This window comes from Protopterus annectens, chromosome 3.part1 (genome assembly GCF_019279795.1).
Source record: "Protopterus annectens isolate FY-2018-M chromosome 3.part1, PAN1.0, whole genome shotgun sequence".
In the NCBI taxonomy this organism is placed as follows: domain Eukaryota; kingdom Metazoa; phylum Chordata; order Ceratodontiformes; family Protopteridae; genus Protopterus; species Protopterus annectens.
Window position 1 is genome coordinate 1,475,983,716 of NC_056732.1, and position 21,663 is coordinate 1,476,005,378.

Consider the following 21,663-nt stretch of genomic DNA (forward strand, 5'->3'; position numbering starts at 1 on the left):
TTGGAAGTAGACTGATAATTTGTGCGGGATTTAACTCTCTGGTCTTTATTGACAGGAAGAACAAACTTATTCTCAGGGGCCTTCTTCCTTCCAAATCTTCTACTTCAGTTGCTAGGGGGTCAGAACCCTAAGAAATCTGTTATAAAGAGCAGTTGTATGATCAGGACAAAGAGACATCTAAAAGCTCTCCTGATCACTCTTCTACCATGACCTTGGCTCTTTCATCGGAGCTACCAGCAAAAATTTTGAAAAAGTCAGATCTGTCCTTACCAGATCCAAAGATAAGAAATGAAAGATCTCCTTGGATCTGTACTCCACCTTTGACTTCTGAACCTATCTCTTCTAGGCTACATTTCCCTTCCTTGAGCAGTTGCCCGGAAGACACTCTAGGCCCCTTTCTACATCTTCCTTTATTTGATCCTCCTGGAGCCTATCCAAGATGGATGTGGATAGGATAATGAGAAAGTGCCACAGGGCACAGATACAAATAGAAATACTTTCAGCTCCAACCCCTTTGTGTCTTGAGAGCCTTCAACCACATCACGATCGATTTCTCCTTCTCTGATCCATCCTTCAGTTTTGGAGGTCTGCTCCAAACCCTTTGGGGCATCTTTCTTGGATCCAAAGATTCTGGTTTCTTTGACTCAGGTGGCCTCTTTGAGTCAACCAGCTTTGTGCACCTCCGAGCCATAAGATTCTTTGACTTGAAACTTCAGCGCCAGGTCCGGGGCATTGGAATGGATTCCAAAACTTCCAGAGCTCTCTCTTCTCCTGGGAGCCTCATCATTAGATAGCTCTGGTCCAACTCCCTCCTTGAGTGGGGTGTTGATAGGGCGGCAGAGGCCAGTGATCTGAGAGGGTCCGATGTCAGATCCTTTGGTTTCCTTGGCACTCCGCTTTTGAGGTAGTGGCGGGAGTCTTTTCTATATCTAGAGATCAGACACCCTTACCCTTTTCAGATCTAACATCTTTGTCTTATTCTGTTTTGTGTCCTGATTCTCATTCATCCCTTCCAGTAGGATTGCCAGTCCGATCTAGCCTCCAGCCAGCCTATCAGGGTATCATCTCTTTTGATATGTCCCTATATTATCCCAACGAGTATGACCCCAGAGGAGAACGTGCAAATGGTGGCACTTGGATTCCCCACAAGGAATCTATCACTGAAGACACTGATTTTGATGAGGGGGAAGAGTCCCCCAGATCAACACCTGATGATGTCTCCTTTGGAGAGGTCTTAGAGCTCGTTTAACAAAGAGGTGGTTGGTCTCCTGATAGCCCCATACAAGAAGAATCAGTGTTTCTGGAGGCTTTCAGTTCTGGCCCATCTACCTCCGGGATAACTTCCCTGGCCAGTGAGCTTGTACAGCTGGTCTCTCAGTGGGCATGGAAGGAACTGGACACCATTGAGCTGATCCCAAACAGACCAGACAAAATCCTTGCACCTCCAAAAGACTGGCTTTACTGGAGTAAGGGAGTGCTGTTTGATGCCATGGTTGTTTTGGCAGCCACAAGAAAGGAACTAGTGGAACAGAGTTTGTCCATTCAACTAAAAGGGAGTCCAGGGTGATGGACAGGTTTGGGAAGCATGTCTGTGCTTCAATGACCTTTGCTGTTAGGTCACTGAATTATTTGGTACACTTTACAAAACTTCAGAGAGATCTGATCAAGAAGCTAACCAAATCTCTTTCAGGGTCAATGTCCTCCAAGGAAGGGAATAGAATTTCCTCGAAGCTGGCTACCCTGCAATCAATATTGAATTCATCCATGATATTAATTTCACATGCCATGGAAGGTAACTCATGGGCAATGGATTCAGGGATATCCATTAGGAGACATACTTGGATGTGCTTGTGTGACTTTGCAAACCCATTTAAATCTTCTTTCATCAATGCACCCTTTGATGGATCTTCACTTTTTGGCCCCAAGGTGAAAGACTTGCTGTCTAGGTGAAAACAAGAGGGAAAGACTTTGCTGTGGGTGTACGTTTTTTTTTTTTTTTTACTCCTCAATAGTCTTTCTGTTGAAACCAGCGAGGTGGTAAAAAATGTGGTTTAAAAAATCCCAGGATCCTTTCCAGGAGTCAGGTGGAGATGGTTCCCCCAGGGGTAGAGGGGTGAACTCAAATGGAAGACACCGTCCTCGTGGCAGAGGTGGCCCACACAACCAGGGGTCCAGAGATTCTTTCTCAGACCAGATTAATGGAGGCCCAACTGTCAGTCTCTGGAGGCAGTCTGAGGACATCTAACCCTGCACCAGAGAGCCTGGATACACATCACTAGAGATTCTTGGCTGAGGAGGGTTATATTATACCATTTTCCCAACCCCCCTCTATTCCATGAAGAATTCCCAGTGTTCTATCCAATCAGAGGGAGCAGCTTCTATTGAAGTCAAAAACGCTGCTAGAAAAAGAGCCATTCACAAGGTCCCCCCAGGCCAGAGAGGATGCAGAACTTATTCAGGATTCTTTTTGGTGCCAAAAAAGACTGGGATCCAAGACCAATTTTGGTTTAATTTGCTGAGATCCAGTTTGTTCAGTATACAAAGTACTGGATGGTCATGGTTCAGTCCATTCTACCTTTTCTGCACAAGGACGACTGGATATGCTTAGCAGATCTTCAGGATGCATACTATCACATCAAAATTAACAGGCGCTCCAGAAGGTACCTTCGCCTCCATCTGGGAGCCAGTCATTACCAGTACAGCGCACTGCCCTTTGGTCTCACCATAGCCCCCATGATGTTCACCAAGTGAATGGCAGTCATAGCAGCTCACTTAAGACAGCTAGGATTTTAGGTGTTTCCTTATCTAGACAACTGGCAGCTGACTGCTCCAACCAGGCATCAGTTGATTCAAACAAGGGACTACTTATTCCAGCTGTTCCCAACTAGGGATATTAGTCACTTACAGTAAATCTCAACTGACATCAACTCAGAGTCTGGAATTCATCAGTACTCATCTGAATCCAGTTACTCAAATACCTTTTCGTCCTCTTTCTTAAATAGACACCATACAATTCCAAATCAAGAAAATAGTTCAGAATTCTTCCCTTCTGATCAGATTGATACTTTAAGCTCTGGGTTCCAAGGCAGCAGTAATCACTCTTGTACCGCTGGCTGGGTTTCACATGAGAATCCGTCAATGGACTTTGGCCACTCAGTGGTCCATTCGTCAACAGCCATTATCCATGCCAGTCAGAATCACTGGTGTGTGCAAAAATTACCTTCTGTGGTAGATCCATTCTAATCAGCTCCACGAAATAGATTCAGTCTAATCAGCTCCACAAAAGCTGTCCTTTTGTTCTCAGACAACCCAAGGCAACAGTGACCATGGATGCTTCTCAGCTCAAGTGGGATAGGCATTTATTGGAAAGGATAGTCTAAGGCACATGTCTGTCTTCTGGAGATGAGAGCTGTCCACCTGGTGTTGCCTACCTTTCAAGACACACTCACATCTGGGACAGTTCTGATTCAGACATTCAGTATGTCATTAGTCTGGTACATGAATAAACAAGGGGGAATCCAGATCTTACCCTCATTGTCAAGAAGCTATGAGAGTTTTGCAACGGGCAGTCTCTTCCATTTGCTTTCTAATAGCAATGCACATTCCAGGAAAATCCAACTTGATTGCATACAAGTTAAACAGGTCCATCTTGATGCCTCACGAGTGGTCTTTCAGTATCAATGTGGTGAAGAGAATTTTCCATCATTATTGCCAACCATCCTGCGATTATTTTTTTTTTGCTTCTCCTGTCAAGAACAAATGCAGCAGGTTATTTGCCCTGATCCCTCCACCAGCGGAGTCACCGAGAGGCACTCCACACTTGGGCCCCTGGTCTCCTTTACACCTATCCCCCCTTTCCCCTCATTCCCTAATTTTTACAGAAAGCATCCTGATTGAAGACTGCAGTTATCCTCATTGCCCCTTACTGGCCTAGTCCGATCTGGTTTCTTCTCTTCTGGCCTCATCTTCTTCATCCACCTCCTGTCTCATCCAACAGACATGACTACCTGGACATAATAAGCCTCAAGTTGACTCCATGCTTTCTCCAGTTCCGTTGATTGCTAGACAGCCCTGGTTCTTCTCCCAGTCTTTCACATTTTATTATCTTCCCATAAGGCTTCCACGAGAAGGATTTACAAGAGTAAATGGAAAAAAATTGTTAAGGCCCTAAGCAAAAATTTAGATCTTTTTTTCAGCACCTGTTTCAAATGTCCTAGACTTTATAAAAATTTTCAGTGAAGGTGCTAGTTTCTCAACTATTAGAGTTCAGTTAGCCATCTATAGCTTTCATCTGTGAGTAAATAACTCTACCTTAGCTTCCTCTAAACTTTGTAAAGTCTTTTTAAGAAGATTTAAGTGTCATGCTTCAGGCCTTGACTAACCTTTGACTAAAGCTGACCTTAAATATTTATCTTGGAAGACCATACTTTTTGTGGCTATTACATCTGCTAGAAGAGTATCCAAACTCAAGAGCTGGCTTCAAAACCTCCTAATTAATTTTTCACAAGGATAGGGTACCTTTACAAATCCAACCCATCCTTTCTACCAAAGGTAGCTCCCAAGTCAAATATTAATCGGGTGATTAATCTCCCAGTTTTCTTTCCAAATTTCTCAAACAAAGGCAAGTATATGTTCCATATTTTAGATGTACACAGGTAACTATCTGTCTACCTTCAGAGAACCACGGGCCTAAGAAAATCGAAACAATTATTTCCTTTTCTAATTCCAAGTTAGGCAAACCGGTATCTAAAGTTACTTTGGCCAAATGGTTGACCCGATTGGGTTACCTTTGTCTATGAGAAGGTGGGTTTGCCTTTACCAAAGCCTCCAAGATCCCATTCCATGAGGTCTATGATAATTTCTTCAGCCTTTTGGTCTAGGACTTTCTTGGATGATATTTGTGGAGCTGCAAAATGGGCAAATCCTCATACCATTATTGCTCATTACAAATTTGATCAGGTCTCTAGGGGAAGAGCAGCCTTTGGCTCATTGGTGCTCTTGGAATGTCCTTCTGTAGAGTCCTCCCTGGCTTTGGGTAGCTGGGACCGTGTCCCATCAGTTGAGAAATGAATGAAAATGACAACATCAGATTAAAAAGTTATGTACTCACCATAACTTTCCATAGAATGTTATGGTGGGTACATGACTTTTTATTATTGCCAATTACCAAGTAGTACACAGTATTCTTTGTTTTGTCATTATACTGTTCTTTCTTTACTACTTGGATATTCTTGATGCATTAAAGCTAGCAATTAAGACATTATTTGTTGTACCACAGTACATGCATTAAGGTGTAATTCTGGTGAACACCATGATATATCTGCCTTCTTCTAATTGGTCTTCCCATGTAGTGTATGACAATCGATAGGTTCTTCTCTTACTAGCCAGTATTAAATTCTTAGAGCCATATTTTCTTCTAAACATCCGATTCTCATACAAAAAAAAATTTTAAATATATTATCCCATCACCATGTTACCAAACTTAAATAAATATAATCCAAACCCTGGGCCAGTAAATAAATAGGCCATCCTGTTTTACTTTGCCCTTTGTAATACTTTGGCTTCCCAGAATATATCCATCCGTCCTCAACCCCTTTTTCTCATTTTGCGCATGGAGTTAGGGTGTTGCTTCGAAAGTGACAATCATCTCAAGCCAAGGTTTACACTGTTGGGTGGTTTGCCCTGCCATGGTAGTTCATCAGTACCACTCACTTGCACATGCACTCACATCTACAGCCAGTTAAGAGTGTCCAATCCACCTAAAGCATGTCTTTGGGATGTGGGAGGAAACCCACACGACCGCAGGGAGGACATGCAGACTCCACACAGAAGGCACCCCAGCCAAGAATCGAAGAACCTCTTGCTGTGAGGTGACAGTGCTCATCGCTGCACCACAGTGGCTGCCCCTTGCCTTCCCAGAATGTGAACTTCAAATCTATGGAGGGACGTAGAGGATCCCTGTTAAACAATAGGTAGCATTAACAACAAGTAGGATGCATTAGAAGCATGAATTAAGAAAATCTGTGGAGTTTTAGAAATTATTTCCCCATCTTCCTATGTAAATAATTATGTGCTATTCTGGAATAGCTAACTTGAACACATTTGGTGGAGATGTTACATTGCTGATTAAAAATAATTTACCCTTTTGAAAAAAAAAACTGTTGTAACACACCAAAAGACAGGGGGTAATGATAGCAAACAGTGGTTAACTGTACACCCTTTAATTAGAAGCAGTTGGAATCAGCAGAAAATGAAATGTTGCTAATGCTTACTTAACCCCCAACCAACTCCAGACTTTTTTGGGGAAAAGCCCTAAACAATAAATTATTACGTAGATTAGTTTAATACTAACATTTAACAGTCCAGGCAAACAGCATATAACTAGATTTCTGGCTTTATACCCAAATCAAATAGTCCACAGTTATACTAGGCACAATTTAATGACAGATAATGACTCACTAATTTACACCTGATGATTGTAGACATTCAATACACACACAAATTAGACTGGTTTTCTTAGTCAAGGTGTGTACTACACAGGGCAAGTTAAATGGGAAATGGCAGCACACAAGTTAGTAGCAATTCATAGTGCCATGTTGCACTACGATGATCAGACAAAAGTGTGCAATATGGAATACCCACAAGTAGTATAATAGCATGCAAATGAAGGCAGTTAAGGAAGTGAGACCATAATGGCACACAAAGTTATGCAAGGTGTGAACACTGTCAAGATTCATAATGACTTTGGGAACTACACATTAGTGTGCACTAGACTGTAAAAGAGTAAAGCACTCTGAAAATATCAGAGTTGTAGAAAACAAAAATGATTGGGGTCACAGTCGCAACAGTCACATAGTGGCATCTGACAGTCATTTAACATCAGCAGTCTCCACCTGTATGCATGAAGAGGCATGTTGGAGACAGTGGCATTGACAAAAATGGAGGAGTCAGAGCTGAAAGTGGCAGAGTTAACTATGTTAAGATTTGCACTGGGTGTGACAAGAATGGACAGGATTAGGAATCAGTATATTAGAGGGTCATCTCAGGTTGGACGGTTTGGAGACAGTCAGAGAGGCGAGACTGCATTGGTTTGGACATGTACTGAGGAGGGGGATGCTGGGTACATTGGGAAAAGGATGCTAAGGGTGGAGCTGCCAAGTAAGAGGAAAAGAGGAAGGCCTAAGATTAGGTTAATGGATGTGGTGAGAGAGGACATGCAGGTGGTTGGTGTGACAGAGCAAGATGCACTGGACAGGAAGAAATGGAAACATATGATCTGCTGTGGCGACCCCTAACGGGAACAGCCGAAAGAGAAGAAGACTATGTTTTTCAGGTAATTCAGTTATTTTAACTCCATATATAACGATAAGATAATTTTACTATTATACTTTTCATTTCATTTTTAAGACTCTATAAAGTTATATAACAGAACAAATCTGTGTTTAGATACATTATGTAAATAGAAATTCAAGAGTATACTGATGTTAATATTTGAGAGTGCATTACTTATTACTTATATCTGATTCAGAATTTGAAAGTTATTTTTGGTCGATATCACTATATTTTTATCTGCATCAGAGATGCTGTTACAGAATCTCTGCAATAGAGTTCATAGGTAAGTACTTGCCTAGTTGCGCCTGCAGGCATTTTTAGGCCTAGCCAGTTTTCCTTACAAAGGTGAGAATCAAACCCTGCACATTGTGATTAAAGTGTGTGTGTGTGTGTGTGTGTGTGTGTGTGTGTGTGTGTGTGTGTGTGTGTGTGTGTGTGTGCGAGAGCACGAGCATGGTGTAAATGTTGATCTATATTTGGCAACTATGTTGAGGTGATTCATACAGGATTTGTGCATTCTGCTTAAGAAATACATTATGATAAAAGTTATATTTCCATCAGAAAAGCATTGTTTTCTGTTTACAGGAAACATTCAGAAATTTCTGAGCTGAATGTGAGTGTGATGGAAGCCCTCTCACTGTATACTAAACTTATGAATGAAGATCCAATGTATTCCATGTATGCAAAATTGCAGAATCAACAGTATTATGTACAGCCACCTGCAGCAGCTAGTTCACAGGTACGTAATGAAATTTACATGTTATAGAGAAGAGAGATTTGCACCAATTGTGCATCCAGTATATTAAAATTGAATAATGGCATTGTGACAACACTGTTTGATGTTAATTATAGACATCAAAGATCTGTCTGTCCTGGCACAAGTTACAAGCTTCATTTCCTTTCTCTTAACTGCAGCAAGTCACTGGAATGTTCATACACTTGAAGTTTGGGATTGAGCAAAAACTTGAGAAGGGGTGAAAATGGCAAAGTAGTATTTGTTTGTTAATCAGGAGGATGGGCTGACCTAGGGACCTTTTCAAACAAGGCCCCAGGCTATATGGTGACACCCAAATAAGTTTTTGTATTTGTGTGAACACATTAAATGGTCTCTACATTTTTATCGAGATCATTAAAAGGAAAAAGATAGTGTGTTGTGACAGAAACAACACTGACCATCTCAAAAATATAAAACATTACCTCCAGGTAACTTACTTGCTGAGACTGCAGCATATCAAAATATAAAATCGGATGATGTCAGTCTCATCTATTCTTGACTGATGAGTTGCAGTCCGATCCTCAGAACTGATCTGGCCATTCTATAGCTCACGTCAGCCAAAAAAAAAATCTCTTGAGCAGTAAGTCTACCCATAATTCCCCTCTACAGATGACCTCAAATCTCGTTTGCCGCTCCTGCGAATAAGACGCATCAGCCGACTCTCTAGTAGCCAAGTAGTCTGTTTCGTAATTGCTTTATGACTATTTACTTCATTGTTTTTTTCTTGTTGAGTGCTTGGTCTACCCTTGAGTGTGTGATTTCTTCTTACTGGTTGTAGTTTCTTTCCCTATACCATTGCTGGTAGTTTATTTTCTATTTTGCCATGTGGTAACCTTTCTACCATTGTTGGTAGACTTTGTTCTTTCTTTACTGTGTGTGTCTGTCTGTGTGAGCTTGATTGATGTGGCAGAAAAAAATCTTTTACCACAGGTTTTAAACAATATTGAACTGAAGCTTACTCACACTCTGCACTCTCCCTCACTAGTACAGTTGCATGGTATTTTCCTGGAAAAAAAAAGTGCTGTTGTTTAACTGTTGCTAGTGTTTGTTTCTATTGTTTGCTGTGCGTGTTTACTACTGCAATGATTTATTGTACTATCTGGAGCTTTTCTCCTCGGGTCTCCACTGAAAATGGGACAAAATCCCAGTTGGACTAACCCGGTTAACAAATGTCAATAAATAAATAAATATACTGTGTGTGGCAGAAAAATGCCAAACTCAGACAATCATGAAAAATGTGTTTAATATTTGGGTGTTCCTCACTTGAGTGTGGATTGTTCCATTTGCCAGGGTTTTAGTAGAAGAACCTTGGCAGAGATAGAAAATAAATTGATCCTCAAAGAGCTCCTTAAGGCCCCTTTCGAGGAAGCCTTGTCCAAGGCTGACCAGTTTCTGCTGGCCCCTGATCTAAGTCTTCTTGCTTGGTGCCATCATCCCCTTCGGCACCGGCCATTTAAAAAGCACAAGCATGCCTCTAAGGGTTCCTGCACGGAACTGAAATCCAAGGTTCCAAAACGTTCAGAGCATTCAAAGTCTCTGGCACCGAAAAGATCTTTGGTGCCTTTTATACCGGCAATGTCTGTGGCTCAAAGTCCTAGTTCTATGGTTTTGACCACCTCTATGGCTCTAATTTCGGTGCTGACCAATTTCCCCCATGGTGCAACAGATGGTGCTGAAGCTAATAATCCCATAACCTAGGTCTACGTATTTGCCATCTTTAGACCCTTTAGATGGACAATTACCTAGTCCGTTCAAAGAGAGACCTAAGTCTCCTTCATCCTTTTCAATGCGCTTCACCAGAAGTCTTTTGGAACTAGATGTTAGGTTGGTGGACCAGATATTGGCAGCCCAGGGTCTTCCCTCTTCTGTTCAGCCCCCTTTTCCTTCCAGAGCAGGTGTTTTTTCTCCATCCACACACAGTTATTCTCCTCCTCTATCCTCGGCACAGGTTTTTGAGCCATCGGCTCCAACCTCCCAGGGTCCATTGACACTGGCGCTGACTACAGATTTGTCCTCTATATCATGTTTGGCTCTGACACCGTCAGTGTCATCACCACTATCTGGTCCCCAGGACCATGTCTTTGCTGTCGAGCACAGAGGGTTCGTGTCTGCTCCGAGCATTTCTATGGAACTGTCCTTATCCATTACAGCTACAGCAGCAGTGGACCATTCCTCTGTTCTGGTCTGTCAGGTGGGGCGGGGTGTGACCCCAGTTCTGAGCTCGTCGGTCTCTGTTACGAGCTCCCATCCCTCCTCAGGGAGCCCTGCCTTTCAGGCTATGGAAAGGGCTTTAGCCACTGCTTCTTTTCATGTGGCTCCTGGGTTATTAGAGTCTTCCGCTGTGACCCCAGGTTCTTCAGTTCAGCCACCAACCTCTACCCTTGGTCAGTGCATATCACGGTCTCAAGACTTGCCTTCTAAAGGTACTCCCTCTTCAAAGTTCTCTTCAGATGCTCCCACTGAAGAGCCCCCTTGGAAGAGATCATGTAAGAGGAAACACTTCGATTCTCCGGAAGAATCTGTTACAAAGGACACAGATTTTGATGAAATGGAGGGCTCCCCATGGTCACCCCCAGAAGACGTCTCTTTTGGAGACATTCTGGAGATCCTAAAACATAAGGGTGATTGCAAGCCCAAAGACCCATCCTCAGAGGAATCTGTGTGCTTGCAGACCTTTGGTGCGTGCTCATCTACCTCTTGGGTGACCCCGCTCGCTGACAATGTAATTAAACTAATTTCTCAGTGGGCTTGGAAGGCTCCTGATTCTGTGGAACCAGTCCCCTGGAGACCTGACCAAGATACTTACTGCCCCAGAGGACCAACCACATTGGGCTAAAGGCTTGGCAGTAGATGCAATGGTGGTAGTGGCTGCCACAAGAAAAGAACTAGCTGAGGAAAGTTCTGTCCATCCCCAGAACCGAGAGTCTAGGGCAATAGACAGATTTGGTAAGTGGTCTGTACATAATCGACCTTCTCCATCAGGTCCTTGAACTTCTTGGCACACTTCACTAGGCTCCAAAGGGATCTGATCAAGGAGCTGTCAGATACCTTGGTGGGAGACATGGCTGAAGGGGTTCAGGAAAAAGTGACCTCCCAACTAACTACCCTGGAGTCTATCTCAAACTCCTCCATGAGGCTCATTGCACATGCAGCCAAAGGGGTGACTGTGTCAGCAGCTTCAGGTGTTGCAATTCAGAGACACGCTTGGATGCACCTGTGTGAGTTTGCGGAACCATTCAAGTCTTCCTTTTGTCAATGCCCCCTTTGATGGGTCCTTTTTGTTTGGTCCCAAAGTAAAGGAAACTCTCCAGGTGTGAAAAGGATGGAAATACTTTATCTGCTGTGGGCGTACATTTTTTTCCACTCCTCAGTGATCCTATTCCAGGGATCAAAGGAGTAAAAAACCAACAGAAAAATCTAGCATGACTAGACTTTTCACTGTGTGGTTCCTTAAACCTCTTTTAATAGAGGCAACATGGGATTTATGCAAATAACCCCTTAAGGACATCAGGTGTATTGGAACATTTTGCAGACACCCCAGTGGTTATGGATATCAGATGGGTATGACATCCCTGTGTTTCTAGATGTTAACCAAACTTTCCACTTATGTTGTGCTGATGATGTCATAAGAAGGCTGAAACATGCATGTCCACAGCTAGTGGGGGTTAGCTTTATTGGGCTGAATTTGTCCATAAAAAGACTTAAAAAGAAAAAAGTCATGGACATTCAGAATTGCCATTTAGCTTAAACACCTGATGTACTTAAGGGGTCATTTGCATATATCACATGTTGCCTCTAAAGACGAGGTTTAAGGAATCAAACAGTGAAAATGTTTTTTTTACTGGTTAGTTGTTCTGTGTGATGGGCGGCCACGGTGGTGCAGCGGTTAGCATTGCCACCTCACAGCAAGAGGTTCTCCGGTTCGATTCTTTGCTGGGGTGCCTTCTGTGTGGAGTCTACATGTCCTCCTTGTGGTAGTGTCGGTTTCCTCCTGATGCTCCGGTTTCCTCCCACATCCCAAAGACATGCTGTAGGTGGCTTGGACACTCTAAATTGGCCCTAGGTGTGAGTGTGTGCATGTGTGTGCCTTCTGTGCAAGGTTGGGCGTCGGGCTGGCAACTCAACACTGTAAAACTCCACTGCCAATCATGAGCGGACAGGTGATCCGCTGTGGCGACCCCTAACCGGGAAAAGCCGAAAGAAGTTGTTGTTCTGTGTGACCTTTTTACTCATTGTTTTAGGAATCAAAGTAGTGGTAAAATATGGTCCAAGAAATCCCAGAAGCCGTTCCAGGACACAAGTGGCTCGGACTTCCCTCAGGGCAGGGGGGGGGGGTTATAGTGGAATACACCATCCTAGAGGCAGGGGTGGTCCGCAGAATCAGGGTTCCAGAAATTTGTTCTCTGGTCAACCCTATCAGTGCTTCTGAAAGTGGGCCTGATTGCTTATCTCTGGAAGCAGTCGGGGGAAGATTTTCCTTGCACCCAAACTCCTGGTGATGCATAACCACCGATGCCTGGGTGCTAAGTATAATTACCAGAGGTTATCTAATTCCCTTCACCTTTTGTCTGGGAACCCCTGCAAGACTCCCCGACATTCCACCCAGTCAGAGAGTTCAAGCAGGAATAGAAATTCAAAAGCTGCTAGAAAATATTCATCCAAGTAGTCCCACCAGCCAAATTAGGATCCATGTTTTACTCAAGCCTGCATGTCCTCCCCATGGTCGAGTGACGTAAAAGACATGCAGGTAGGTGCGTGTATGAATGGGTGTGCCTTCCTTGATGGTTGGGCATTGGGCTTTGGGCTTGGCAACTCGGCACCGTATAAATCCACTGCCAATCATTAGTGGACTGGAGTTACGCTGTGGTGACCCCTAACCGGGAAAAGCCAAAAGAGTTTTATTCTTTTAGTGCCAAAGAAGACCGGGGACTGGAGACCAATTTTGGATCTCAGTATTCTAAACAAATTCTTCAAATGAACAAAATTCTGGATGGTCACGGTTCCGGCTATTCTCTGTTTCTTAGAGAAAGACAATTGGATGTGCTTTTTTGACTTTCAAGACGCGTATTACCACACAAAGGTGACAAATGCTCAAGAAAGTTTCTTCATTTCTAGATAGGAGCCAGTCATTTCCAGTTCAAAGCACTGCCCTTTGGCCTCACCACAGCCCCCAGGAAGTTCAAATGTATGGCAGCGGTTAAAGCTCACTTGAGACTGCACGGATTCCGAGTGTTTCCTTATCTAGATGACTGGCTTCTCTCCACTCCCTCCAGCCATCTGCTACAACAGACCACGGACTTCATCCAGAACCTATCCCACCGATTGGGCATAATAGTCAACTCTGCGAAATCCCAGTTAGACCCCACCAGGGACATGGAATTTATTGGAGGTTGTCTCAACACTTCTTGCATAGCATCACTTCCCCTTCACAGGTTGCAGATGATACAGGCCCAGGTTCATCCTCTACTGCTGTCAAACAAGATACTTGCTCAACTGATTCTGGAGGCACTGGGCTCCATGGCAGCTGCTATCACTTTAGTTCCATTAGCAAGATTTTATATGAGGTTTCTTCAATGGCTACTAGCAAACCAATGGTAGATTCTAACCCACCCCGTAGACCACTTAATTTTCATATGCAGTCGATGCAAGAATGTTTTAACTTGGTGGATGCATTCAGAAGAGATTCTTCGAGGCCATGCCTTGTTTTCCCTCAGCCCAAGGCCATAATGACCACTGACGCTTCCAAGATGGGATGGGGGGTATTATCTGCGAAAGACAGTCCAAGGTACTTGGTCCCCCTCCAAAGCCAACGTGCATATCAGTGTACTAGAGCTGAGAGCGGCGCTTCTGGCATTGCAAGCGTTTATTCTGCCTTACCTCTAGGGATGATAGCTGTTCAGTCGGACAACATGTCGGTGGTCAGTACATCAGCAAATGGGGAGAACCAAGTCCTACCCCTTTTGTCAAGAAACCCTTCGAGTGTGGAAATGGGCCATATCTTCTAACATCTTTTGATAGCAACACACATCCTGGGGACTTCCAACGTAATTGCAGACAAATTGAGCAGATGCATTCTCATGCCTCACGAGTGGTCTCTGAACTCCAGAGTAGCGAAGGAGATTTTTCTTCGTTGGGTCCAGCCTTGCTGTGACCTGGTCGCCTCACCCCTGAACAAGTGCAGAAGCTACTTTGTTCTAATTCCCCCTCAGGGGAAGTCCCCCAGGGATACTCTTCTCCATGATTGGCCCCCGGGTCTACTATATGCCTTTTCCCCTTCCCGCTAATTCCATTATTTCTCAAGAAAGCATCTTGGTTGAGAAGCAAAGTGATCCTCATTGCTCATTATTGGCCTCAACAGATATGGTTTCCCTTCCTTTGGCCTCATCTGCTGTGCCACCCATGGACTCTGGACCCAGTTCTGGATCTCCTGTCCCATCCCCAGGGACTAGTGTATCCCAATCTTCAGACTCTGAAACTAACAGCTTGGATCCTGCACTTCAGATAGTTGCCAGGCGTAATGGTATATTTTCACCCGTGTGGCCCATTTCGTTGGAATCTCATAAACAATTCACCAGGGCTCTCTACCTAAGCAAATGGAAGAGATTTTCTGTTTGAGCCTCTGACAATGGACTTGACCCCTTTTCAGCTCCAGTAGAGAAAATCCTGGAATTCCTAATGGCCATCTTTAGTAAAGGAGCCTTTGCTTCTACAATCAAAGTTATCCTAGTAGCAATTTCAGATTTTCATATCGGATTTGGAGACCAGCCTTTAATTTCCAACGGACTTTGCAAGGTTTTCCTAAAGGGTGCAATATGCTTAAAGCCTTTGTTTAAAGATCCTCTCCCTCCTTGGGATCTGACTCTAGTACTGCCGTTGCTTACGGCACCACCATTTGAACCAGCAGCTACCTGTGATTTAAAGTTCCTTTCCTGGGCGACGTTACTTCTTGTAGTTGTCACTTTGGTGAGACAAGTCTCCGAATTACAAGCCCTATGTTCTTAAGCTCCTTACTTAATTTTCCATAAGGATAGAGTGTTACTCAGGACAAATCCAACCTTTATTCCTAAGGTGACTTCAGAGATTAATATCAATCAGTCTATAAACTTGCCTGTATTTTTTCTCCAAATTATTCTAACAAAGGAGAGTACCATTACCTTCTGGATGTACACAGGCAGTTGCGGTTCTGCATCGATAGAACTAACCAGTGTAGACGATCTGAACAATTGTTTGTATCCTTCGCTAGTGCAACTATGGGCAGATTATTGCCCAAAGTAACTCCCTCCAAGTGGTTGAGAGACTATATATCTTTCATCTACACGAAGCTGAATATGAAACTCCCAAAACCGGTCAAGGCACATTCTACTAGATCAGTGGTGATTTCTGCTGCCTTCGATTCTAAAGCTTCCATTTCAGAAATTTGAGCGGCTGCATCTTGAGCTAAGCTTCATACCTTTATCACACATTACAAATTGATGTGGTCTCCAGGGGAGCACGGTGCTCAGAAATGTCCTTCCATAAGGCCTCCCAGGATACAAGGTAGTTGGGGACTCTGTCCTATCAGTCAAGAAAAGATGAAGATTGGCAACATCAGATAAAGAAGTTATGTCTTACCATAATATTCCATTTGTGTTGTTGGTCTTCATCTATTCTTGAGTCCCTCCTACCTGTCCCCTTCCTTTAGGTTTCTGGTGGAGCAGTACCCTGTCCTGGGTTCTTATTGTTATGGGTGCCTTGGACAAGGTCTCTGACTTTTATTATTCAGTCTTTCTGTTTATTGCAAACTCAATCTGAGGATATCTGGAAAGGGTAATTGTGTAAGACTTACTGCTCAAGAGATTTTTTTGGCTGATGCAAGCTATAGAATGGCTAGATTGGTTCCGAAGATCGGAAGCATAAACCCATCAATCAAGAACAGATGACGATCAACAACATAGATGGAGTGTTATGGTATTAAATAACTTCTTTTTAGTAATCTAGCAGAAAGTAGAGGGATGCAAATAGATAGAAGATGCATTGTCTGATGTGTTGAAGTTTAAAAAGTCATGTCTGTAAGAAAGAAAGGATGGTTGTTTGCTACTGCAAAATTTTACAGTCATGATGATGTAACCATTACATTTCAGAGATTACACAATCTAAGCTGTAGTAGTACTGTTATAGCAGAACAGATGCTGCCTTAAAAGGCTGCTTAGAGGATTTTGTGGTAAACAATCTTGAAAATCCAGCAGATGTTCATTGTGTTAGCCTGCTGCAGTCATCACACTTGGGTTATCCTGCCGTCAGGTTGCAAGTGGAATCTTGGCTGTTATCCACTGTCAGGAAAACAGTAATGAGCATAATTATTTCTGAGATTTTAAGATGTGATGTCAACTTTGCTGTAAGTTGTGAATGTGAAGTTGTCCTGTCTCACCTTCATTCTGTACTTATAGGTTCAGAACCGACCCTGTGTTCCAACTCTGCCATTTACAAAAGCTCGAGGTCTCCAACTAGATCGTAGCTTTCTCCCTATCCCATGATACTCTAGGGCATTTCCCAGATCTTGTTTGCCACTAAACAGATCAGGCATTCTTCAACTGGCTGTGGCTGTTTACAATCTTTATTATACCTGTTAAAGCCTATTTGTTTTTTTCCTAAATAATTTTGTGCACTATTATCTTAGAAGGTTTTTGACCTTATTTATCACAGTGTTAGACTGTGTCCGTTAATTGTGTTTTTCTCTGGGGTCGTTTTTTTTTTCCTCTAGGCCAACACACCCCCATCCCTGTCCGGCTTATCTGTACATTTGTTAAAGTATTTTGATTCAATTTTTATGTTGTGGATTTTTTCTTTACTGATAGAACTTTAAACTGAGTTTCCGAGTCAGCTTGTTTAACTTCGAGAGCGTCTCAGCCTGTTTAGTTAGAGGGCTCATGCTATTAGAGCTGTCAAGTGTGCTGTGTGCTTAGTTGTTTTGTTGGCTGATCTTTAGCCATAAGTTTTTCCTCCCTTTCTCCTTGTGTGGGTGTTGGTTATTTACTATTGGAAACGAGTTTGGATCCCTTTCCTTGAGTCTTCTCATTTAATTTAGAGAGCAGCTCAGCCCGTTTAAGTTAGAGGGCTTTTTTCCTGTGTGGTGTGTTTTATACTGCAAAAAAAAAAGTTAAATAGTTAAATACTTTCTTGTTCCTATCTAGATAGTTTAAAATATTATTGGTATTGTTACAGTTGTATAATTTTTCATGGTAAATATGTCTAAGCACTCAAAAGACACTTAAACCCTCTGGGTTCAAGAAATGTTCTACTCCCAGAAAATGTCTTTGACAGATGGTCATACTGAATGTGTTTATTGCCTTGGAGCTGTACATTTACAGGAGTCATGCTCCATATGCCATTCATTTAGTTCGAGGGTTCTCCTTGAAAGAAAAAAAAATAAGCTCATGCGAAGAGGATTGTTAAAGACTTCATTTTCAGAAGTCTTAGAAGAAGGTCAGAGTACATTAAAGAAAGCCTCTTCCCCACATTCTAGATCTGAGAAGTCTAGTAAAAGACCTTCGTTGGATAAATCTGGACCTTCAGACAAAATTTCAAAAATGTCTTCATAGGACCCGAAATCTGTCGCCTCCTGCCCCCTCTTCTCGGTCCTCCAGGAGTGTCAAAAGAAGATTTGGATTGTGTGGTGCGGAGGCTCTTGAGTACACTGCCACTAACCAAATTATTGTCGGAGCAGACCCAGCAGGTTTCAGAACCAAGTGGACCTACACCATTATTATCGATTCCTTCTCTGATCCGCCTCAGAGCCAGAATGCATGGAGCTGATAGTAGTGGAACTGTCAGAGCCAAGACCTGCTCCAGGATCTATGGCTCCAACTTCTGCTCTGACTTCCTCTGTGCCATCCAAGCTCTAGGAGTCTATGAGCTGATGCTCTCTCGTCAGGTCCGAGGAGGCCAGTAGGATCAGACAGTTGTCTGACCCGAACTTGCCTCTCGGGGCCTTGGCACTGGTGAGCTCGGCTCCTACATCAGCTTTGGAGCCAACCCCCTTGGCGCCGGGGAAGCCTTCTAGGTCTTTGGAATTGGGAGCTTCCTTGGGTCATGGGTGGGGAGCTTTCGAGATGATGAGAGTGCTGTCTCCAAGAGTAGTCCCACTCTCAGATCCAATCATTCCTCCCTCAAAGGCACCGGTATCCTTCTCAGCACAACCGATTCCACACAGACATGAAGAGCCAAGGCCTCAGGATGGCCCAGTGGGCAAACCCTTCTCTTCCAAAACCTCTCCAGAATACCCTTCTAAAGAGGTCACTTGTAAGAGGAAGCATTTGGACTCCCCAGAGGAGTCGATCAAATCAGACACAGACCTCGATTAGTCAGAACGGTCCCCACGGTCGCCCTCTGAGATGTATCCTTTGCAAATTTCCTAGAAATCCTTAAGCAGAGAGGCATCTGGAAGCCCGTCATCCCTTCTGAGGAGTCTCTACCTGAAGGCCTTTGGGTCTCGCTCTTCCACCACTTGGGTGTCTCCGCCTTTTGATGAACTTATGGATTTAGTTTGTCAAAAGGCGTGGGAGTCTCCAGACTCAGTGGAGCCAGTTCCCCAGAGGCCAAATAAATTCATTATGTCCCCCAATAATAAAATCTTCCTTGCAAAAGGTGTCCCAGTAGATACTAATGGTGGTGGCGGCAGCCACTAAGAAGGAGTTGTCGGAGACGTCCACTTCTGTCCGACTCCCGAACAAAGAGTCTCCTACGATGGACAGATATGGAAAGCATATGTTTTCTTCAGTGACCTTTACTCTCAGATCCATGAATTATCTTACACACTTCACCAGGTTACAGAGGGATCTCCTAAAGGAGCTTGGAGATGTTTCCAGGGTTCAGTAACTGCGGGGGTAGCAAATGGTGTCCTCCCAGCACTCCGCCTTAAATTCAGTAGTTAACTCATCCATGAGGCTCGTTTCTTGTTCAGCCGATGGAGCGAGTAGGGCAGCGGCTTCAGGAATTTCCCTTAGGAGACATTCCTGGATGCGCTTGTGTAACTTTGCAAAGCCCTTCAGGTAATCCTTCATTAATGCCCCCTTCAACTCCTTGTCCTTCTTTAGGCCTAAGGTCAAAGACACACTAACCAGGTGTGAACAAGAAAGAAAAACTCTCTGCTGTTGGAGTCCATTTTTCCAGCAAACATCTGCTAACAGAAGCAAGAGACCACGCTGATACTTTGTTCTCATCTAGGGATCACATTAAACTATGAAAAATCTGCCTTATTGGCATCTCAGTATATCGTTTTTATAGGCGCAGATTTAGTCACTACAAAAATGATGGTAATGCTTCCAACAGAGAGTGTAAAAGCCCTTCAGGTATAGGTTCTAGACCTTCTTTCCAAAAGGAAGACTCAAGCAAGAACAGTTCTAAAAGTACGAGGCTCCATGGCAGCAGCTATTAAAGTAATTCCCTTAGCACGGCTCCACATGAGAATTATATAGTGGCTGCTGTTTACTCAGTGGTCCATGCAGGAACTTCCAGTGTCTCACCAGATTGTTAACAAAATCTTGCAGGCTCCGATCAAGTCACGTTAGGCTGACCTTTTGTTCTTCCACAACCGCTTGCCACAGTGACCATGGATGCTTCCCAGATGGGTGGGGGGATTTAAAAGGGAAGAACAGCCCAAGGCACTTGGCAGGATCACGAGGCCCACTTGCACATCAATGTCCTAGAGATGAGAGCAATGCTTCTTGCATTGCAAAAATTCCAAGACTCTCTTCCACTGGGAACGATTGCGATCCAAACAGACAATATGTTAGTGGTATAGTATATAAACATACAAGGAGGAGCCAGATCTTACCCCCTTTGTTGAGAGGCCATGAGAGTATGGTAGTGGGCAGCCTCCACCACTGGGAACGATTGCGATCCAAACTGACAATATGTTAGTGGTATAGTATATAAACATACAAGGAGTAACCAGATCTTACCCCCTTTGTTGAGAGGCCATAAGAGTATGGTAGTGGGCAGCCTCCTCCCATCACTTTCTGATAGCAACGCATATCCCGGGGAAATCCAGCGTGATAGCAGACAAACTCAGCAGAGCAATATTGATGCCTCATGAGTGGTCCCTGAAACAAGACATAGCAGAAATGGTTTTCCGAAAATGGGGACATCCTTGCTGCGATATTTTTGCCATGTCCATGAACGCTAAATGCAGCAGCTAGCTTGCCCTAATCCCCCCACCAGGGGAATCCCCAAGAGATGCACTTGTACACGATTGGCCCTCGGGTCTCCTCTATGCCTTCCCTCCTTTTCCATTGATACCCAAAGTTCTTCAGAAAGCCAGAACATCGGGAAGGACCTTAATACTTATAGCCCCTTACTGGCCTCTTCAAATTTGGTTCCCCTTCTTGTGTCCTCATCTTCAGGAGGATCCTTGGATTCTGGACTCAGTGGCGGATCTTCTGACCCATCCATCAGGAATGCTCCATCCATCTCTTTAAACCCGCAAGTGGACAGCTTGGCTGCTCTGCTTCCAGACATAGCCAGGCTACCTAACCTTTCACCCTCCTTGTAACATATCATGATTTCTTTTCACAAAGCTTCTATGAGAAGATTATATCTCAGCAAATGGAAAGGATTTTCCTCCTGGGCCTTAAAAAAATCATATTGACCCTTTCTCTCCCTCTATATCTTCTATACTGGAATTTTTAGCAAAAATTTTTAATGACTGAGCAGCTACAGCTACTATTCGAGTACAATTAGCAGCGATCTCTAATTTTCATTTTGGAGGAGGGAGACTGAACGTTATGTCCCACAGACTTTGTAAAGCTTTCTTGATAGGTACTAACCTGTTAAGACTACCCATTAAATCACCTCTACCTCCATGGAACCTAAATTTTGTATTACCAGTTTTTTTCCCCAAGTATGGCAATAAGGCAGAATACATGTTACACCAACTTGATGTACATAAACAATTGCATTTCTATTTACACAGAACAAAGGACTTTAGAAAGATTGACCAATTGCATCCTTTACAGAATGCAAGAAAAAGGGGCTTCAGTAGAAAAAACTACTCTATCCAGATGGTTGTCAGATTGCATCTGGATGTCCGTGAATAAACAACTTCCAGACAAAATAAGAGCTCATTCTACCAAGGATATTTTGACCTCTTCTGCCTTTCGTGCAAAATTGCCAATTGATACCATTTGTGCGACAGCAACATGGACAAGGCCTCTTACCTTTATCACTCATTGCAAAGTGGATTTGGCCTCCAGGGACAGGGCCTCTTTTGGGTCCACTGTTCTAAAGAATGTTCTGTGAGCCACCCAAGGAAGATAGTGTTAGGGACGCTGTCCCCCAAGTACAGAATGAAGGCGAGATGGGACAACTTCACATAAAGAAGTTATGTACTCACCATAATGTTCCATGTAAGTTGTCCATCTGGCCTTCAATCTTACATCCCGCCCTCCTACCCCCAGACTTTTTTTTTAAGCTCCTGGAGGATTGAGAGGTTACTATTTGGCATCTGATATTCTCTGACCTTTTTCTTGGCTTATAGACCAATGAAGAATTTTTATGTACTCATATTAGTATACCAGCAA

The 21,663-nt window shown here is 43.5% G+C and overlaps 1 protein-coding gene across 1 annotated transcript in view; it reads left to right on the forward strand.

The window, feature by feature from the left end:
* STAM (signal transducing adaptor molecule) overlaps positions 1-21,663 on the forward strand; it is a gene marked incomplete in the record, with an annotated part of 1,274,308 nt that overhangs the window by 1,141,185 nt on the left and 111,460 nt on the right. The window contains 1 exon segment of the mRNA XM_044067544.1: positions 7,918-8,071. Coding sequence (XP_043923479.1) covers positions 7,918-8,071 — 154 coding nt within the window.